The sequence below is a fragment of the Heloderma suspectum genome, chromosome 17, assembly GCF_057233095.1.
Source record: "Heloderma suspectum isolate Gila_16-S chromosome 17, 16-S_ref, whole genome shotgun sequence".
Classification (NCBI taxonomy): Eukaryota; Metazoa; Chordata; class Lepidosauria; order Squamata; family Helodermatidae; genus Heloderma; species Heloderma suspectum.
Genome location: NC_139474.1, coordinates 5,470,997 through 5,487,399, shown reverse-complemented (window position 1 = coordinate 5,487,399; position 16,403 = coordinate 5,470,997). Strand labels below are relative to the sequence as shown.

The 16,403-nt window shown below is 50.8% G+C and overlaps 1 protein-coding gene across 9 annotated transcripts in view; it reads left to right on the top strand.

The window, feature by feature from the left end:
- LTBP3 (latent transforming growth factor beta binding protein 3) overlaps window positions 1–16,403 on the top strand; it is a 66,146-nt gene that overhangs the window by 34,486 nt on the left and 15,257 nt on the right. For 4 of the 9 annotated variants that reach the window (XR_014786221.1, XR_014786220.1, XM_084823461.1 and 1 more), the window contains exons 11-16: window positions 605–700; window positions 3,357–3,482; window positions 4,237–4,362; window positions 4,466–4,594; window positions 11,747–11,866; window positions 14,582–14,704. Coding sequence is in view for 7 of the 9 variants with exons in the window: in XM_084823461.1 (XP_084679587.1) it covers window positions 605–700; window positions 3,357–3,482; window positions 4,237–4,362; window positions 4,466–4,594; window positions 11,747–11,866; window positions 14,582–14,704 (720 nt within the window). In the remaining 2 variants the exon portion in view is untranslated. The remainder of the gene's footprint in view (window positions 1–604; window positions 701–3,356; window positions 3,483–4,236; window positions 4,363–4,465; window positions 4,595–11,746; window positions 11,867–14,581; window positions 14,705–16,403) is intronic. The other 5 variants (XM_084823457.1, XM_084823458.1, XM_084823460.1 and 2 more) reach the window with 3 other exon arrangements.

The window sequence follows — 16,403 nt, the reverse complement described above, 5'->3', positions numbered from 1 at the left end:
CCAGGGGGGTGGAGCTCACCGAGTTTTCATCAGCTTGGCCCCCCGGATTTCGACTCACTTCCCCGCATGCCAGCCTGACTCAATCTACATTGAGTCGGGCCAGCTCACCGATTTTCCCGTTTTTTTTTTTTTTTGGTAAATAGAAAGTTGTGCAAATTGCTGCTGCAATTTGCGTAATTCATGCACCTCCAGGCTGGGATTTGCGCAAATTAAGCAAGTTATGGCCAGGATTTGCACAGATTGTGCAACTTTTATTTACGCCCCCCCCCCCCGCCCCAGTTATTGGATTTCAGGGAAAACCCATGGCTTGGCTCGCGAATGCTGGAATACGCTGGGCCCCCCAAATGCTGGATTTGGAAATGACAGACACCTCTAGTTGTAATGCAAAGTATCTTGAATGGGCAACTGAGACCCATTTGCTGTATAAAAAAGCCCGCTCTGGCTGGTGGAGACTGATTTGCTGATACGGATTGACGCAGTTGCCTGCAGTTCTTTGGACTCTCCTTGGGTCTGTGGCTCTGGAGACTCTTGTGATGAGCACCTGCACTTCCAAATTTACCGCTGCATCGCTGTCCCTAACCATGTCTCTTGTTTTGGCCAACAGCGGTGGTCCCCAGGCCCACGACTGCAGTCCTGGTGAAGGTTCCCGAGGAGGACAAGAGCGTGGATGAATTCGGCATTTCCTCCACACAGGTGACAGGTGAGCTCGGCAAAGCTCAGCCCCGGTGCCAGAAATCAGCTGTGGTCGCCTTGTCTCTGCGTGTCTCCAGTCTCTCTCCTGAAGGCATTAACTAGAGCTCCAGCCACAGGTTCCAAACAGAACTGGAAAAGTGAGAACTGCAGCAAAATGGTGCAGCATGGGGTGCTTCCCTTAAGGATTCTGGACGCTCCGTTTCATCCCTGCCCCCCAGGTTTTCTATCCCCTCCTCCCCAACAGTGAGGAAGGATGGACAGGTGATGGGTGAGCTTCTGGTCTTGTTGCCTCTTCAGGGGCCACTAAGGAGACTCAGCCAGCCTTCATTGGGCTCTTTTGAATTTCTCCTCCCCCCTGCCCAAATATTTGTTATCCTTCTGTTAACCATGGCGTTCCCCCACACTTCCAGATACTTCCCCCCTTTTATGTGTGGAAAGTGCCATTATGGCTTCATGAGGACTGGTACCCAGAGAATCAAAATCGATATGAATATAGATACGTTTTGAAATTCAAGCCCAAATGTCTGAACGTTCTGGATTTCATTTTTAAAGTTGGCTTTGGAAGGATGCAGAGGTCCAGTTCAGATGCTTGATTCCTAGCTTGCTAAGCCATCACGTAGCAGCCGGGAACAAGTGGAAAGACGGTGAATTGCTTCCTCTTCCCTCCTCATCCTGGTTTAATTAAATCACGTTGATCTGTTGTTATTATTTATTTTATTTATTACATTTATATCCCCCCTTTCTTCCCTTTTGGAACTCAAGGTGGCTACATGGGGTTCCCAGGTGGTCTCCCCTCCAAGCACAGGCCTGCTTAGCTTCAGCATGGTGGCTGCCTCATGTTCCTTCGGACCATGCCCTGGGACTATATGTACAAAACGGGCAACTGTGGTTTCATGTCATCTTACTAACCAAGATCTTAAACCAGCTTCAAACCATAGTATAATTAAACGAGAATGTAAGCACTGAGGAAGGATGGACAGGTGACGGGTGAGCTTCTGGTCTTGTTGCCTCTTCCCAGCCGCTTAACTGTGGTTTAGTTGCTGAGAATTGAGTCTCCAAAGCAGGCCACGGTGAAAGAGACCCTTTTTCAGCCTTGTGAAGATGTTTGCCAAGATTTTGAAGGGGCTTGGCCTGCTATGGGCCGTGGTGTCTTTTGAATACATTGCGAACAACAAAAGAGCCCTGCTGGATCAGACCCAGGGTCCATCTCAGCCAGCATTCTGTTCGCACAGTGGCTGACCAGCTGTCCCAATGGGAAGCCCACAAGCAGGACAGGAGTGCAACAGCACCCTCCTGCCCATGTTCCCCAGCAACTGGTGCACACAGACAGATGGCCTCTGGTACCGGAGATAACAGCTACTAGTCCTGATGGCTCTGTGCTACCTCCAGTATCAGAGGCAGGATGCCTATGTGCACCAGTTGCTGGGGAGCATGGGCTTTGCACTCCTGTCCTGCTTGTGGGTTTCCCCTTGTGGCAGCTGGTTGGCCGCTGTGTGAACAAAATGCTGGACCAGATGGACCCTTGGTCTGACCCAGCACAGCTCTTCTGATGTTCTTTTCTTCCTGCCCATGTTCCCCAGCAACTGGTACACACATAGGCATCCTGCCTCTGATACTGGAGGTAGCATATAGCCATCAGGACTAGCAGCCATTGATAGCCTTCTGTTCCAGGAATTTGTCTCACCCCCTTTGAAAGCCCTCCAAATTGGTGGCCATCACTATGTCTTGTGGTAGCGAATTCCATAGTTTCACAATGCGCTGTGTGAAGAAATCCTTCCTTTGATCTGTTCTGAATCTCCCACCCATCAGCTTCATGGGAGGACCCCACTGGGTTCTAGTATTAGGAGAGAGGGAGAAAAATGTTTAGATTGATTTGTGTCTGTGCATGTGCAGTCTATTTACATATGTTTGCATGTGAATGTTTTTTTATACGATGTTTTATACTTTATCTTCACAGAGCGCATAGTTAACTTGCGGAACTCACTGCCACAAGATGTGGTGATGAGGGCTTTAAAAAGGGAGTGGACAAATCCGTGGAGGGTGAGGTGATCAGCAGCTCCGAGTCATGACGAGAAGGAAAAAAGGACAGCGTTGTCCCCGGTGCTGGAAGAAGACGTGTTTTATTTGATGTGGATGCCCAACACGTTTCGGAGAGCACTATTCTGCTTCGTCAGGAGCCATCGTCTTCTACGCTTACCCGCCCTCCGTTCTCTGATAAATGTTACCCAAACACTCCACATTCAGTCTGTCTATGAATGTGGAGTATTTTGGTAACACTTACTGGAGAACCAAGGACAGTTAACTGTAGGAGACGATGGCTCCTGACGAAGCAGAAAAGTGCCCTCCGGAATACGTTGAGCATCCACATCAAATAAAACACGTCTTCCCCCAGTGCTAGGGACATGCTCTTGTTTTTCCCTTCTTGCTGCTGCTGCTACCTTTCCCTCTTCCATCTTCTGTTGGTCCTAGTCAGAATGACCGTATTCTGCCTCCAGGATCATAGCGGCATGCCTCTGTATACCAGTTGCTGGGAAATACAACAACAACAAAAAATTATTATTATTATCGATGATGATGACTGATCAGGGCCTCCCATGCCTTGAGTGCATTTGTTTCCCTGTGTGTCTCTTTCTCCCTCCCTTTCCCCACCCGCCCTGCCACAGAGACAGACATCTGCAAAGTAAACCGCAACATTTGCGGCCACGGTGAATGCATCACAGGAACGCCTGGGTACACGTGTCATTGTTACCAAGGGTACCGCAGGCATCCTCAGCTCAGGTATTGCGTAGGTAAGGGGCATCTTCCCTTGAATTCTTTGCCCCGCTCATACGTTCCCTGCACATGCCTGTGGCTCAGGTGAGATTTTGGTGATGGAAAAGTCATCGTAATGTTACCTACGGACTGAGCCCCAGAAACCTGTTTGAAATACCCAAACTCCTCAGTCCTCCACCATGTGTTAATTTGAGGCATTTGTTGCCCTCAGAGGCCCTCTGAACATGCACAGAGTCCCTTGCCCACACGCCGCCATCAGGGTGGGTTGGCCATTCGTAAAATGGCTACCATGGTGGCATGGCCAGTTATAAAATACTCGTTTCCCAGAAGGCGGACTGGGGAGGCTAAAAGAAAAGTAACTCGCCAAAGAACCTCGGCTGTTGGGTGGTACAGAAATGTAATAAATAAAATAAAGAATCTAATTACAAGGCAGGGATGGGGGTCTGGGTTCCAAAACACAAAACCGCTCTTTTTTAAAAACCCAAATAAAGGTGGCACTTTGTTTTGGAGCATGCCAATCTCCCGCTTAAAAACAAAGACTATTACATGTTTAAAAATAAAATAAAAGCCAGGAGGGGCAGGGAGCCTGGTGGGCCCAAAGAGAGGTGTCGGTGGGCACAGGCGTCACGTGGGAGACCCCAATACCTGACCCTTCGATGGAGAAATGGGGGTCGGTTAAATGTAGGTTGATTTGCCCCAGGCGCTCTTGCGCAAAGAGGGCAGCCATGTTCTCACGCATCTCTCGTCTTCCTCTCCCCGCCTGCGCCCCAGATGTGGACGAGTGCGACTCAGAGCCTTGCGGCAAAGGGGTGTGCATGAACACCGGTGGCTCCTACAACTGCCACTGCAACCGTGGCTACCAGCTGAAGGTCCACAAGGGAGTGCGCTCCTGCACAGGTGAGACGTCTGTGGGTTCAGAGGCGGTGAGAGAGATGCCAGGGAAATCCCCGCTCCGTGCGCCGCTCCCTGTTTTTCCTTCCCTCTTCCCCTCACTTCCCAGATATCGATGAATGTGCCAAGCCCAACGTCTGCGGGGACGGCGGCTCGTGCATCAACTTCCCAGGACACTACAGGTGTGATTGCCACTCGGGCTACCGGCTCAAGTCCTCCCGCCAGCCCCTCTGTGAAGGTACAGACAAGGTGGGGGGTCACGGGTGGCAGGTGGGAGGGCGTTGATGCAGCAGGGCCTAATTTCGAGGCAGGGTTCGGTCCTGGGGGGTGGATGGCAATACTGACAAGATCTCCACCGTAGCACGACGATGCTGCAAGCCGAAGGTCCCGGGTTCAGTCCCTGGTATCTTGCAGCAGGTGTGGGAAAGCCCTTCTCTGCCGGAGGCTCTGGCCTGCAGTTTCCAGTCAGGGCAGACAGTCATGAGGAGCATGTCTATGCCACCTTATCCAGTGGAGACTGGTGTGGGGCTGTGACTCCATTCTGGGTGTCAGTCAGAACCAGCCAGAGCCCGAAAGGAGCTGTCCAAAGCGGATCCATGCTGGGTGTCAGTCAGAACCAGCCAGAGCCCGAAAGGAGCTGTCCAAAGCGGATCCATGCTGGGTGTCAGTCAGAACCAGCCAGAGCCCGAAAGGAGCTGTCCAAAGCGGATCCATGCTGGGTGTCAGTCAGAACAAGCCAGAGCCCGAAAGGAGCTGTCCAAAGCGGATCCATGCTGGGTGTCAGTCAGAACCAGCCAGAGCCCGAAAGGAGCTGTCCAAAGCGGATCCATGCTGGGTGTCAGTCAGAACCAGCCAGAGCCCGAAAGGAGCTGTCCAAAGCGGATCCATGCTGGGTGTCAGTCAGAACCAGCCAGAGCCCGAAAGGAGCTGTCCAAAGCGGATCCATGCTGGGTGTCAGTCAGAACCAGCCAGAACCCGAAAGGAGCTGTCCAAAGTGAATCCATGCTGGGTGTCAGTCAGAACCAGCCAGAGCCCGAAAGGAGCTGTCCAAAGTGAATCCATGCTGGGTGTCAGTCAGAACCAGCCAGAGCCCGAAAGGAGCTGTCCAAAGTGAATCCATGCTGGGTGTCAGTCAGAACCAGCCAGAGCCCGAAAGGAGCTGTCCAAAGTGAATCCATGCTGGGTGTCAGTCAGAACCAGCCAGAGCCCGAAAGGAGCTGTCCAAAGTGAATCCATGCTGGGTGTCAGTCAGAACCAGCCAGAGCCCGAAAGGAGCTGTCCAAAGCGGATCCATGCTGGGTGTCAGTCAGAACCAGCCAGAGCCCGAAAGGAGCTGTCCAAAGCGAATCCATGCTGGGTGTCAGTCAGAACCAGCCAGAGCCCGAAAGGAGCTGTCCAAAGTGAATCCATGCTGGGTGTCAGTCAGAACCAGCCAGAGCCCGAAAGGAGCTGTCCAAAGTGAATCCATGCTGGGTGTCAGTCAGAACCAGCCAGAGCCCGAAAGGAGCTGTCCAAAGCGGATCCATGCTGGGTGTCAGTCAGAACCAGCCAGAGCCCGAAAGGAGCTGTCCAAAGCGAATCCATGCTGGGTGTCAGTCAGAACAAGCCAGAGCCCGAAAGGAGCTGTCCAAAGCGGATCCATGCTGGGTGTCAGTCAGAACAAGCCAGAGCCCGAAAGGAGCTGTCCAAAGCGGATCCATGCTGGGTGTCAGTCAGAACAAGCCAGAGCCCGAAAGGAGCTGTCCAAAGCGGATCCATGCTGGGTGTCAGTCAGAACCAGCCAGAGCCCGAAAGGAGCTGTCCAAAGCGGATCCATGCTGGGTGTCAGTCAGAACCAGCCAGAGCCCGAAAGGAGCTGTCCAAAGTGAATCCATGCTGGGTGTCAGTCAGAACCAGCCAGAGCCCGAAAGGAGCTGTCCAAAGTGAATCCATGCTGGGTGTCAGTCAGAACCAGCCAGAGCCTGAAAGGAGCTGTCCAAAGCGAATCCATGCTGGGTGTCAGTCAGAACCAGCCAGAGCCCGAAAGGAGCTGTCCAAAGTGAATCCATGCTGGGTGTCAGTCAGAACCAGCCAGAGCCTGAAAGGAGCTGTCCAAAGCGGATCCATGCTGGGTGTCAGTCAGAACCAGCCAGAACCCGAAAGGAGCTGTCCAAAGCGGATCCATGCTGGGTGTCAGTCAGAACAAGCCAGAGCCCGAAAGGAGCTGTCCAAAGCGGATCCATGCTGGGTGTCAGTCAGAACAAGCCAGAGCCCGAAAGGAGCTGTCCAAAGCGGATCCATGCTGGGTGTCAGTCAGAACAAGCCAGAGCCCGAAAGGAGCTGTCCAAAGCGGATCCATGCTGGGTGTCAGTCAGAACAAGCCAGAGCCCGAAAGGAGCTGTCCAAAGCGGATCCATGCTGGGTGTCAGTCAGAACAAGCCAGAGCCCGAAAGGAGCTGTCCAAAGTGAATCCATGCTGGGTGTCAGTCAGAACCAGCCAGAGCCTGAAAGGAGCTGTCCAAAGTGAATCCATGCTGGGTGTCAGTCAGAACCAGCCAGAACCCGAAAGGAGCTGTCCAAAGTGAATCCATGCTGGGTGTCAGTCAGAACCAGCCAGAGCCCGAAAGGAGCTGTCCAAAGTGAATCCATGCTGGGTGTCAGTCAGAACCAGCCAGAACCCGAAAGGAGCTGTCCAAAGCGAATCCATGCTGGGTGTCAGTCAGAACAAGCCAGAGCCCGAAAGGAGCTGTCCAAAGTGAATCCATGCTGGGTGTCAGTCAGAACCAGCCAGAACCCGAAAGGAGCTGTCCAAAGCGAATCCATGCTGGGTGTCAGTCAGAACAAGCCAGAGCTTGAAAGGAGCTGTCCAAAGCGGATCCATGCTGGGTGTCAGTCAGAACCAGCCAGAACCCGAAAGGAGCTGTCCAAAGCGGATCCATGCTGGGTGTCAGTCAGAACAAGCCAGAGCCCGAAAGGAGCTGTCCAAAGCGGATCCATGCTGGGTGTCAGTCAGAACCAGCCAGAGCCCGAAAGGAGCTGTCCAAAGCGGATCCATGCTGGGTGTCAGTCAGAACCAGCCAGAACCCGAAAGGAGCTGTCCAAAGTGAATCCATGCTGGGTGTCAGTCAGAACCAGCCAGAGCCCGAAAGGAGCTGTCCAAAGTGAATCCATGCTGGGTGTCAGTCAGAACCAGCCAGAGCCCGAAAGGAGCTGTCCAAAGCGGATCCATGCTGGGTGTCAGTCAGAACCAGCCAGAGCCCGAAAGGAGCTGTCCAAAGTGAATCCATGCTGGGTGTCAGTCAGAACCAGCCAGAGCCCGAAAGGAGCTGTCCAAAGTGAATCCATGCTGGGTGTCAGTCAGAACCAGCCAGAGCCCGAAAGGAGCTGTCCAAAGCGGATCCATGCTGGGTGTCAGTCAGAACCAGCCAGAGCCCGAAAGGAGCTGTCCAAAGTGAATCCATGCTGGGTGTCAGTCAGAACCAGCCAGAGCCCGAAAGGAGCTGTCCAAAGTGAATCCATGCTGGGTGTCAGTCAGAACCAGCCAGAACCCGAAAGGAGCTGTCCAAAGTGAATCCATGCTGGGTGTCAGTCAGAACCAGCCAGAGCCTGAAAGGAGCTGTCCAAAGCGGATCCATGCTGGGTGTCAGTCAGAACCAGCCAGAGCCCGAAAGGAGCTGTCCAAAGTGAATCCATGCTGGGTGTCAGTCAGAACAAGCCAGAGCCCGAAAGGAGCTGTCCAAAGTGAATCCATGCTGGGTGTCAGTCAGAACCAGCCAGAGCCCGAAAGGAGCTGTCCAAAGCGAATCCATGCTGGGTGTCAGTCAGAACAAGCCAGAGCCCGAAAGGAGCTGTCCAAAGCGGATCCATGCTGGGTGTCAGTCAGAACAAGCCAGAGCCCGAAAGGAGCTGTCCAAAGCGGATCCATGCTGGGTGTCAGTCAGAACAAGCCAGAGCCCGAAAGGAGCTGTCCAAAGCGGATCCATGCTGGGTGTCAGTCAGAACCAGCCAGAGCCCGAAAGGAGCTGTCCAAAGCGGATCCATGCTGGGTGTCAGTCAGAACCAGCCAGAGCCCGAAAGGAGCTGTCCAAAGTGAATCCATGCTGGGTGTCAGTCAGAACCAGCCAGAGCCCGAAAGGAGCTGTCCAAAGTGAATCCATGCTGGGTGTCAGTCAGAACCAGCCAGAGCCTGAAAGGAGCTGTCCAAAGCGGATCCATGCTGGGTGTCAGTCAGAACCAGCCAGAGCCCGAAAGGAGCTGTCCAAAGTGAATCCATGCTGGGTGTCAGTCAGAACCAGCCAGAGCCTGAAAGGAGCTGTCCAAAGCGGATCCATGCTGGGTGTCAGTCAGAACCAGCCAGAACCCGAAAGGAGCTGTCCAAAGCGGATCCATGCTGGGTGTCAGTCAGAACAAGCCAGAGCCCGAAAGGAGCTGTCCAAAGCGGATCCATGCTGGGTGTCAGTCAGAACAAGCCAGAGCCCGAAAGGAGCTGTCCAAAGCGGATCCATGCTGGGTGTCAGTCAGAACAAGCCAGAGCCCGAAAGGAGCTGTCCAAAGCGGATCCATGCTGGGTGTCAGTCAGAACAAGCCAGAGCCCGAAAGGAGCTGTCCAAAGCGGATCCATGCTGGGTGTCAGTCAGAACAAGCCAGAGCCCGAAAGGAGCTGTCCAAAGTGAATCCATGCTGGGTGTCAGTCAGAACCAGCCAGAGCCTGAAAGGAGCTGTCCAAAGTGAATCCATGCTGGGTGTCAGTCAGAACCAGCCAGAACCCGAAAGGAGCTGTCCAAAGTGAATCCATGCTGGGTGTCAGTCAGAACCAGCCAGAGCCCGAAAGGAGCTGTCCAAAGTGAATCCATGCTGGGTGTCAGTCAGAACCAGCCAGAACCCGAAAGGAGCTGTCCAAAGCGAATCCATGCTGGGTGTCAGTCAGAACAAGCCAGAGCCCGAAAGGAGCTGTCCAAAGTGAATCCATGCTGGGTGTCAGTCAGAACCAGCCAGAACCCGAAAGGAGCTGTCCAAAGCGAATCCATGCTGGGTGTCAGTCAGAACAAGCCAGAGCTTGAAAGGAGCTGTCCAAAGCGGATCCATGCTGGGTGTCAGTCAGAACCAGCCAGAACCCGAAAGGAGCTGTCCAAAGTGAATCCATGCTGGGTGTCAGTCAGAACCAGCCAGAACCCGAAAGGAGCTGTCCAAAGCGGATCCATGCTGGGTGTCAGTCAGAACAAGCCAGAGCCCGAAAGGAGCTGTCCAAAGCGGATCCATGCTGGGTGTCAGTCAGAACCAGCCAGAACCCGAAAGGAGCTGTCCAAAGCGGATCCATGCTGGGTGTCAGTCAGAACAAGCCAGAGCCCGAAAGGAGCTGTCCAAAGTGAATCCATGCTGGGTGTCAGTCAGAACCAGCCAGAGCCTGAAAGGAGCTGTCCAAAGCGAATCCATGCTGGGTGTCAGTCAGAACAAGCCAGAGCTTGAAAGGAGCTGTCCAAAGCGAATCCATGCTGGGTGTCAGTCAGAACCAGCCAGAACCCGAAAGGAGCTGTCCAAAGCGAATCCATGCTGGGTGTCAGTCAGAACAAGCCAGAGCCCGAAAGGAGCTGTCCAAAGTGAATCCATGCTGGGTGTCAGTCAGAACCAGCCAGAACCCGAAAGGAGCTGTCCAAAGCGAATCCATGCTGGGTGTCAGTCAGAACAAGCCAGAGCTTGAAAGGAGCTGTCCAAAGCGGATCCATGCTGGGTGTCAGTCAGAACCAGCCAGAACCCGAAAGGAGCTGTCCAAAGCGGATCCATGCTGGGTGTCAGTCAGAACAAGCCAGAGCCCGAAAGGAGCTGTCCAAAGTGAATCCATGCTGGGTGTCAGTCAGAACCAGCCAGAGCCTGAAAGGAGCTGTCCAAAGTGAATCCATGCTGGGTGTCAGTCAGAACCAGCCAGAACCCGAAAGGAGCTGTCCAAAGTGAATCCATGCTGGGTGTCAGTCAGAACCAGCCAGAACCCGAAAGGAGCTGTCCAAAGCGGATCCATGCTGGGTGTCAGTCAGAACAAGCCAGAGCCCGAAAGGAGCTGTCCAAAGCGGATCCATGCTGGGTGTCAGTCAGAACCAGCCAGAACCCGAAAGGAGCTGTCCAAAGCGGATCCATGCTGGGTGTCAGTCAGAACAAGCCAGAGCCCGAAAGGAGCTGTCCAAAGTGAATCCATGCTGGGTGTCAGTCAGAACCAGCCAGAGCCTGAAAGGAGCTGTCCAAAGTGAATCCATGCTGGGTGTCAGTCAGAACCAGCCAGAACCCGAAAGGAGCTGTCCAAAGTGAATCCATGCTGGGTGTCAGTCAGAACCAGCCAGAACCCGAAAGGAGCTGTCCAAAGCGGATCCATGCTGGGTGTCAGTCAGAACCAGCCAGAACCCGAAAGGAGCTGTCCAGAGCGAATCCATGCTGGGTGTCAGTCAGAACCAGCCAGAACCCGAAAGGAGCCGTCCAAGGTGCTCAACCCATTTGGGGGATGGGGTCCAGCACTTTGGGTTGCTCCTTTAGAGTTCTGGCTGGTTCTGACTAAAACCCAGAATGGATGCACAGCCCCACCGAAATTGTAGCCACCTGCCTCCACCGGCCTTATCTGCTAAGTGGGGGCTGGATGGACTAACAGTGACGTGGTATAAGGCAGTTCCTTGTGCCTCAGGGGAAGGGCCGTCGTTCGGTGGTACGAGTTCAGGCTTTGCATGCAGAAGGTCCCTGGTTCAATCCCGGCATCCCCATCGCAAAGGATCTCACTTGGGAGGTGGCGCTAAACACTTTTCTCTACCTGGAAAGCCTCTGGCAGCCCGAGCAAACAACACTGGACTAGTTCCCACCATAAGGCAACTTCCTGTGTACCCTTTTGTCACCAGTACGGTGAGAGCCGTGGCCACCTTTTTCCCTTTCTCTTTCACACACACACAGACTTTGGATTAGGAAGGAGGGGAAGGCTTCCCGTTACCCAACCCCAGTCTTGCTTTTAAGTATCAGAACTGCCTCAGACGTCTAAAAGTGTAGCGTGAGAGCTTTTGAGTCGCACAGGGCTCCTCTTCAAGCTGGAGGATCAAGGGAAGAAGGGGAAAACAGTTCCTTCCCTGGGTCAATCAGTTACCTCGCTGTTCCACAACTGCAAATGTTTCAGTGTCCATATCCACTTGACTAGTCTCCAAGCAGGCTATAGAGGCCCGTCCAAGCTGCAAAAGAGTCCTGTGTGGCTAACACAACCACATCCTGCATTCTGCATGCTAGCTGGCCCCAACGCAGGTACCATCCGTGGCTAATGCAACCACTGAAAGTTAGTTTTGTTAAGTTGTGCTGCCCTCTTAATTGGTCCTCACTGGTGCTTGTTTCTCTCTGGGATCTCTTTCTGGTCTTGCAGTCTTGTGTTTTATTACCACTATTCCCTTTCCAGATATTGATGAGTGCCTTGACCCTGGAACTTGCCCCGATGGGAGGTGTGAAAACAGACTTGGCAGTTACAAATGCAGCCCCTGTCAGCCAGGCTTTCGGGCCCTAAATGGCGTGTGTTACGGTAAGATGTGACGCACAGGCTTTCCTTTGAGTCTAGACTTCCCAGAGCTCGGCCCTGGATCCTTCTTTCAAAGCCAGGATCCTCCCCTAGATGCTGTGAAAAAATAACAAAGAACAGAGTACCTTTGGGCATGTGCTGAGAGCCTTTCCCAAACCATCAGAACGGAGGAAACCGCCTTATACCAGACCAGATTATGGGTCTTTCTACACGAGGCATTTATCATGCACTTGCCATTCCCTACTCACAGTTGCTTACATGTTCTTTAGCTGAAGCCGTAACCCTCCAGTTTCTCGTCTGTGTCTAACCAGCGCTTCCAGAGAGCTTTTTCAGAGCAGGGAAAATACGGCATTGACTTGTGAAAGCAAAAGAAGACATGATTTCCTCTTGTGTACTTGCTGCATTCCACTATACCACAATGCCCTCTAGAGGTTATGTAGCAGAATAGCACGAAAGGAAACCTTATTTATGTAGTGCTCGGATCTCAGTTCTACAACGGAACCAAAAGTTCTCGGGTATATTGTCTGTTTGTGTGTGTGTTTTTTATCTAATTGGCTTTTAAAACCTGTATGCTGTATTTTTAAATGTCTTAAATCTTCATAAACGTCGCAGAGAGCTTTGGCTATTGGGCAGTATAGAAATGTAATAAATTAATACATAAATAGTAGAAATGTAATAAATAAACAAACAAACAAACAAATAAATAGTAGATACAGCGGATTAACAGCTGATTAATGGCCTCGTGTAGAAAAGCTCTATATGCCCATCTGGTCCAGCATTATCTCCTCTTACTGGTTGTCGGTTCTCCTGGGTCTCTGGCAGAGAAAGGGCTTTTCTGTCACCTGTTCCCTTAACCTGGAGATGCTGCTAGAGATTGAACCGGGGACCTTTTGCATGCCAAGCACTCAGCCAAGTGGCCACAACCAGCCTCTGCACACCTGGGATGTATTTATTTATGATGACATTTATACCCTGCCTTTTTTGCTCTTGCAAAGAGCCCAAGGCAGCTTATGTTGTCCTCCCCCTCCTCTCCATTTTATCCTCTAAATAACAACAACCCTGCGAGGTAGGTGAGGCCGAGAGTGAGTGACTGGCCCAAAGTCCCCGCAGTGAGCTTCATGGCCGACTGGGGACTCAAACCCAGATCTCCCCAGTCCAACTCTATGACCACTACACCACACTGCCACTGCAGTGATTAGGGCAAGGACTTCCAGGCCAACGGCCAGCTGAAACCCCCACCAGTGTCTCTCAGTTTGGAGCTTAATCACTTTTCTAGCCATCAGGGTTCCAGAGAGCACTTGGAGAGTTTCCAGCCAGCATGGTGGATGCTCCCGTTGACACCCTGGTCGCCCTGTGGAATAGTAAGACTTCGAGGCCTCCCCCTACCTGGTGTCTCGAGGTGTGCTGAACTACAACTCCCAGCATCGAAAACATCCATTGCTTTTGAGTTTTTTCATTATTTTTTTACAGTGCAATCCTGTCTATGTCTACTCAGAAGTAAGCCCTATTGAGTTCAATGGGACTTACTCCCAGGTAAGTGTGTATTGTATTGCAGCTTCAATAGGACTTAATTCCGACTACGATTGCACTGCTGTTCGAAACCACCCTGGGAATATCATTGCAGTAAATAAAAAAAAAAACTTGTAATAAATTAAAAACGACACCACTGTTCTGTCCAGTGCTGAGAGGAGAGCTGTTGGGACTTCTTCCCATCTGCATAAAAATGATGATGACGAAGACGATGATGCCATCCAATGGATAATAGCAAAATCCATTTTTAGCGTTTTGGAAACAAATCCACTGTCGTCATTGTTGTTTTGAATCTATGTTTTATCTTATTTTTGTAAATGAAATAAACACTATCAACAATATAATCAGAATCTTCAGTTTCCAACATTACAGTATTCTAAGAAAAAGAAAAAAGGGAGGATAGCAAAAGAGGGAAGAGAAAGAAAGAAAAAAGAAAAAACAGAATTATATTAAACTTCAATAACCAAATATCCAAATAGCCTTATAGCACAGAAATAGAAGCAAACGATCTGTTTCCATTGGCCATAAATTACCATTTAGTTAACGCGTATTAATAAACATTAAAGGTTTAGCCAACAAGGAATAGTAATAATCATCATCCCATAATGATAATAATACTACTACTAATAATAAAAAGGGGAAAAACACTGTCATTGTTGTTGTAGCTTTTAAAAAAAAGAACTAAGGTTCTAGCCCTCATGGCCAAAAATGGGGAAGCATCCACCTGCCTTCTCTCTCCTTCATAACTTTTCCTTTTGCAACAACAATTAGTAAAAAAAAAACAAAAAACAAAAACGGAAAAAAAGGCTGGTTTGGAAACCTGGATAGCAGAAGCAGAATCGATTTTTGTTTTGTTTTGCAAACTTCACCCATGGGCGTATTGTAAATGCTATTGAACTTATGCAAATTAATGTGATGCATTCAGAAGAACTCTGGTTTTGATGCAGCACAATCTGCCACGGGCTCTCGGCTTGGGGCACGTGGTCCGGTTTGGCCAAGATCCTGGTGGAGGGTTGGACGGCCCTTGTGGAAAAGTTGAGCTAGGTGACTTGGTGAAGTCCCCTCTGGCTGTGATTCGATGGCTTATGGGATGTTGGGCGCTTCAGACTCGGCTGTACTTTAACCCTCCTCTTCTGTCGGTCAGGGCACAGGGTAGGGGGGAAGTTCATTGCATTTCTCTCCCCACAGATGTGGATGAGTGCTCCGAAGACGCCGCCTGCAAGCACGGCTGGTGTGAGAACATGGCCGGCTCCTTCCGCTGTACCTGTGGCGACGGATTTGCTCTTGTGCCCGATTCCCGCAGCTGCCATGGTAATCTGCCCCAACACACACACACACACACACACATCAGCATGCACAGCTCTGCTAAGTGGAAGGGGACCTGCTTGGTCTGTTGTCTGTGACATCACAGCAGAACAGCCAATGGCAAGCAGAGAGGCAGCAGATGGTCAGCCTGTGATTTAGGAACACGAGTCTTGGCTCTCCTTTTCAAAAATGAGCACCATTTTTGAAAAGCCCAGGAATTTTATGTTCACTCTGGAATATGGTCAGGGCTTTGTCTCAGGATCTGTTTTTCAGGAGCAGGGCTCAGGCTTGGACCATATTAAGGCAGGTGCCTCTGCACATACACAGAGCACCTGTCTTTCACCACAACGTAATTGCAACCAGTTTTCACATTCCAAGTTGGAAGACGCAACTCCCAGCTGTTTGCCTGCCTGCCTGCCTGCCTGCTTTCTTGCTTTCTTGCTTTCTTGCTTTCCTTTTTCTTTCCTTTTCTCTTTGTTAGAAAATAGATGCTGGATTCCTAACTATTCATTACTAGTACATTTTTTTTTAAATCTGCCATGTTCTGCACAGGAATATAAGTCGCTCCCTTGCACCATCTAGCCGGTTTGAGTAATCTAGCTTCATACTGCCTAACCCAGGGTGGGCAGACACCAGTCTGGAATCTACTTCTGGAATCTACTTCGCGTCTTTTTTACTGGAAGCCCAAAGTTCTCCAACTGGCATCATCGGCAAAATAGTTCCTGTGCTGGAGGAGGGGGCAGACAGACACTAAAAGTTAAGGAACAACAGGGTATCTCTGAGCGCATGCCGAATCTAAGAATTAGTCCTTTGAAACAAAAATCCACTCCTGGTTTCCTCCACATTTTTCATTTCAGTAACTTCAGGGTGGTGGTGCCCTTTTTGTTGCTCTTCTTAAACAATTTGGGAGTCAAAAAACCTTGCCGGTCTATTATTTATCTATTTATTTTATGACATTTCTATATTGCCCAACAGCTGAAGTTCTCTGGGCGGTTCACAACGATGAAAACCGCAAAACACATCATCAAACGCCATCTAAAATGTAAAAGTTTGAAACTACAGTATAAAAGCACAAACCAAAATAAAACCTAGCAGCAATGCAGAGATTAAAAATACAATAAAGGTGCAATCCTATGCATGTTTAGACATGCATAGGATTGTAGGACTTAGTTGTAGAAATGTCCTACAACTCCCAGCATTCCCCAGTCAGCCCTGCTGGCTGGGGAATACTGGGAGTTGTGGGACATTTCTCTGTCTAAACATGCATAGGATCGTGCCCTAACAGATTTAAAACAACCAAGCTAAAAGACTAAAATGCCTGGGAAAATAAGGTCTTCACCTGGCACCGAAAAGAGTACAACATGGGTGTCACAGGCGAGCCTCTCTGGGAAGCTCATTCCACAACCAGGGTGCCACAGCAGAAAAGGCCCTCTTCTTTGTAGCCACCTGCCTCACTCCTTTTGGTGAGGACCCCGGAGAAGGATCGCTGAAGATGATCCTAGGGTCCGGGTAGGTCCATATGGGAGGAGACGGTCCTTCAGGTAACCTGGCTCCAAACTGTTTAGGGCTTTGAATGTTAGTACCAGATCTATTACCGCTCACCCAGAAATCTACCAGTAGATTCCGATTTGCCTCTAGTGCACCCCTGGACAGAAGCTCTCCAGTTCTCAGGCAAGGGTCTTTCCCAGCCGTACTTGGAGATGCT